This window comes from Aptenodytes forsteri, unplaced genomic scaffold (genome assembly GCF_000699145.1).
Source record: "Aptenodytes forsteri isolate BGI_AS27 unplaced genomic scaffold, ASM69914v1 Scaffold296, whole genome shotgun sequence".
NCBI lineage: Eukaryota > Metazoa > Chordata > Aves > Sphenisciformes > Spheniscidae > Aptenodytes > Aptenodytes forsteri.
This window is the reverse complement of record NW_008796181.1, coordinates 1,136,851-1,141,203: the sequence shown is the minus strand read 5'-3', so window position 1 is coordinate 1,141,203 and position 4,353 is coordinate 1,136,851. Positions and strand designations below refer to the sequence as shown.

The following is a 4,353-nucleotide window of genomic DNA, read 5'->3' as shown; positions in this document are numbered from 1 at the left end:
CCAGCTTCTTGTGCACCTCCAGCCTTCTCAGTCGGTAGAGCATGGGAAGCTGAAAAGTCCTTGGCTAGTGTAAGCACTACTTAACAACAACTAAAACATCACTGTGTTATCAACATTATTCTCCTACTAAATCCAAAACACAGCACTGTACCAGCTACTAGGAAGAAAATTAACTCTATCCCTGCCGAAACCAGGACACAGTTCTTGACCCCTAAAATAATAGGGGTCATATTCCAGCATTTGATGTTGTGATGTATATTAATGTTGTGTTTCCTCTTATGTTTGCATTGAATTTCTAATTTCTATGTATTAATATTTATGTATGTGTGCAAAATAGATGGATGTGTTTATGTTACTTGATGTGAATAACTGGAGAGAGACCCAAAGCTAAAATGCTACTATTTACTTAACCTATTTAAAAATCTAATCGGAGGGTATTTGTGTGAGGTTCTCAAGAACAAAAAAGTTGGATTCAAAATCTTTAAAATATTCATTCATACCTTAAATACACAGAAATGATTATTACAGCTGCTTTGGGGTTTTTCAGTTCTATGTTACAACACATTGTGTCATACATTGCAAGATTACTTTCAATTTTTTGAGCTTTTTTCCCTCTCACTCTTTCTTTCCTTAGGGGCCCATTTCTCCATATTACAGTCAACGTTATGGGTTTAGCCCAGACTGTAAAATAGTAGCATTTACAGGAGACAATCCAGGTGAGATGATTAAATGTATAAGATTCTGTGAATATGATTATGTATGTACTAAAACTCTAAATCAATTTCATTGATTCTCAGATGCTCCCTATACAGTGAAAGAATAACGTGTTTATCGGCATTAATACCTTTTCCCCACAGCCTTCCACTACTGGTTCTTCTGAGGTATAGGCATCTTAGATAAGCTGGGTATGACAAATGAATTCTCTTTTGCCTAGTAATAGAGGTGACTTCATTTGCTTCTTGATAACTTCAGTTTTGGTTTGCCTGCCCCTAAGAAACTATTCTTACTATGAACTGCTAACATTTTAACTTAGAAAATATGAATTAAAAAATTGCTGTTGTATCTTTTCAAGCAAAAAGGTGGAGATGGACCTCATAGGCTTTCTCTAAGAATTAGAGCTGTCCTTTTGTCAGACTGATAGATCTCAGTATAAGGGAACGTGTTAATTTAGGGTCAGTTTTTGGAATCCTGGAGACTGTTGCAGTGTAGAGCGAAGTCATCTGTTTCTCAAGACTGTGAAAATAAAATACTTATCCATATTACAGTAACATATGCAGGTTTGAGTCAAGATGGAGGCTTCGTCATGGTATATTTTACATTCATATTCTGGGAGATGGTTAAACTCTGCATTTCCCAAAAGTCCAATTTTTCTTCTAGAGATTCAAATCCAGCTTAGTCCAGTAAATATGTGAGTAGTCTGATATAAGTAGGAGTGGTTCTCCTTGAAAGTGTGTTGTTAAGTAAGGTTCCACTGTATTTAAAACCTGAATACATAAAACATTAGAGAATTATGCAGTTCCGTGGTCTTTTGTCTTGAGCATTTTGATTCTGTTAAAAATCACTCTGTCACCCAAATGCTTTGCTCATCTTTTACAGTGTATAGGCCAAGGCCATCATGAGCATATTTGCCATTTATGTTGTACTTTGAGATGGTGAATGTGTTGTATTATGATGTCTCATGCAACATGCTATAATTGAGTCAAACGAGTAACTTTTTATCTGGTATTCTGACTCTGCTTTCAGCGTCATTGGCAGGGATGAGCCTTCAAGAAGGAGATATTGCAGTAAGTCAAAACATATTCCTGAAAACTGTCCATATCCTCAAATAAATGAAATACGTGAAATGTAAAATAGCTGTAGATTGTCAGTTAAATTTATCTGCTAGAGTTGATTTTCTGTTTATTGGATTCACGCTTGTTTTATTTCTATCAATCTGTAAGCTGCCTGAAAGATTTTAAGTAAACTCTTGTGACTATTTTTAACTAATGCTCCAGACATTAAAACCTGTCTCCATCTAGTATGTATTTCAATGGTGTGACAACCTAAGTCAGAGCTAGCTTCAACATGAATCCAATTGACTTAATGTGTAATTTAAAAACAATTAGTGGTAATAACAAATGGTTTTAATTTAATTTCTGTATTGCTTTCTGTGCACATTGTGATAACACTTCAATTCCCCCCCCCTTTTTATTTCTTTCTGTGCCCATTGTGATAACCCTTCAATTCCCCCCCCCCCCTCCAGATTAGCCTTGGCACAAGTGACACATTGTTTCTGTGGATCCAAGAACCAACTCCTGCCTTAGAAGGTCATATCCTCTGCAACCCTGTTGATTCTCAAACATATATGGCACTTTTATGGTAATATCATTTATTTTTTTTTGTACATCTGGGATCAATAATATGTAATTCTTTCTCTGTGTTAATGTTTTTTATTTCTTTTGCAAAATGATAATGAATAGAACATTCAGCATTCTGTACGGTATATGGCAATCTACTGCTGAAACATTTGCATCAACGTTATAGCACTCCTATTGTTTAACTTGAGTAACTGAAACTGCAGAGTTGTGGAGGATAAATTCTCATGGCAATAAAAAGCTGAAATTATTTTTACATATACATAGAGCCAGTTCACTATGAATCTAAGGTAATACATTTAATGTACAGGAATAACAATCTTCTGAAATAAAATAATATGAAATGTCAGAAGCTTGACCAGGCTGTATAACTTCTGTGCTCTTCTAGTGGTCCAGAGGGGACATAACGGGGCAGGTGAAGATTCCCTTTTCATAGAGGAGTATAATCAGTGCTGTTCAGGGACATATTAGGCTGTGCATGTGGAAAATACTGAGATCTCAAGAAACCCAGCTGAGAGAATGATCCTCATGGTAGCTTTTGGCTGTTGTGATTTGGGAATTGTGTGGCCCCTCGCCAGCCAAGTAGGTGGAAAGATGGCCTGAAGCTGTTTTCCCTCACTGAGTCACTGTATTTGGGGCAAAAACTTCCAAAACAGGTCATAGTGCTTAGGCAAATATTTACAAATAATATGCAAATAAATTTTGTTTAAATCCCCTGGATTGTAGGTGCTTGTAATTCAAAACTTCAGCAAAGCTCAAATCTGCCCTGTAACTATAATGTCGAGTGTTATCCGTGCAGTAACAGGATGCTGTAGATGACAGTGGGAACAGCGCTCGTGAAGTTGAGTTCAAAAGCGTGATGTCAAGTGCAAGTTGCTGGGTTTCATAGTATGATTTCCCAGCACTTGGTTGCTTTTTGAAATTTGCATTCAAGTTTCTCTTTTACCCAATATTTTCCCACTTTTGCTGTATAAAAGAGCTATATAAACAACCTGTTTGTAATAGGAAAGGAGATGCAGAGGCATTTTTCTGAATAACTGTTATACTGCCATTCTTTTACTGCAGCTTAACGTGTGCAGAAGGCCAAACCTGCCTTTCAGAACACAAGAATACATGGCTACTTCTGTAGCCATGCAGATACAAGGAGCTCCTGTTCTCCCTGCCTAGTCATTTCTGCCCTGACACTGCCCCTTTTGCAGCAACGCCTCTTTGTTTTTATAAAATGATAGAGTTAATAGGGGACTTACCTGGGCTAGTAGAAAAAGAGTGCCTGAGCTACCAGGCAGAATATTTGTACAGAAAACTCGAGTAACTTCAGCTGCTGCTACTGAGCAAGTTCAATAATTTCCTTGCCCTCTTTCTGGATAGTTATGTGCCTTTCCTGCTGAGTTGCTCTGATAACTCCATGCTGGAGAATATTCAAACTGCTTTCCTCTGGGTCAGAGCCCAATGCTGCAGTATTTTGCAGGAGTGTGATATTCACAGAGGAAGCAAAGGAGGTGACTGCATAAAGGGTGCAAAGACCATAAACACTGAACAGATGCATATTTTACAGCATGGTTTACTGGCTCTGGATCAGAATTGTGCAGATGCAGCTATGGTGCTTTCTTTTGCCAGATCCTGGCATGGAGCTAGACCTCATAAGTCATGTTGGACCCAAGCTGGTTTCATACTGGTACCATGCTCCTGAAATCATAAATGCAATGTAGAAACACTCTTGCTCCTCCTTGCAGAGTCATCTCAGAGTGATCTTTTTAGTGCTGTGTCAGAGTACTTCTGACAACGCATAGCAGAGCTACCTCTGCACCCACACCACGGAACATTTCTTTCTAAAGCAGTTACGAGGTTCATAGAATCATAGAATAGTTTGGGTTGGAAGGGACCTCTAAAGGTCATCTAGTCCAACCCCCCTGCTGTGGGCAGGGACATCTTCAACTAGATCAGGTTGCTCAGAGCCCCGTCCAGCCTGACCTGGAATGTTTCCAGGGATGGGGCATCC

The 4,353-nt window shown here is 38.5% G+C and overlaps 1 protein-coding gene across 1 annotated transcript in view; it reads left to right on the top strand.

Moving 5' to 3' along the window:
* The window catches only part of XYLB (xylulokinase), a 94,259-nt gene that overhangs the window by 18,686 nt on the left and 71,220 nt on the right, over window positions 1–4,353 (top strand). The window contains exons 10-12 of the mRNA XM_019474254.1: window positions 635–716; window positions 1,744–1,784; window positions 2,243–2,358. Coding sequence (XP_019329799.1) covers window positions 635–716; window positions 1,744–1,784; window positions 2,243–2,358 — 239 coding nt within the window. The remainder of the gene's footprint in view (window positions 1–634; window positions 717–1,743; window positions 1,785–2,242; window positions 2,359–4,353) is intronic.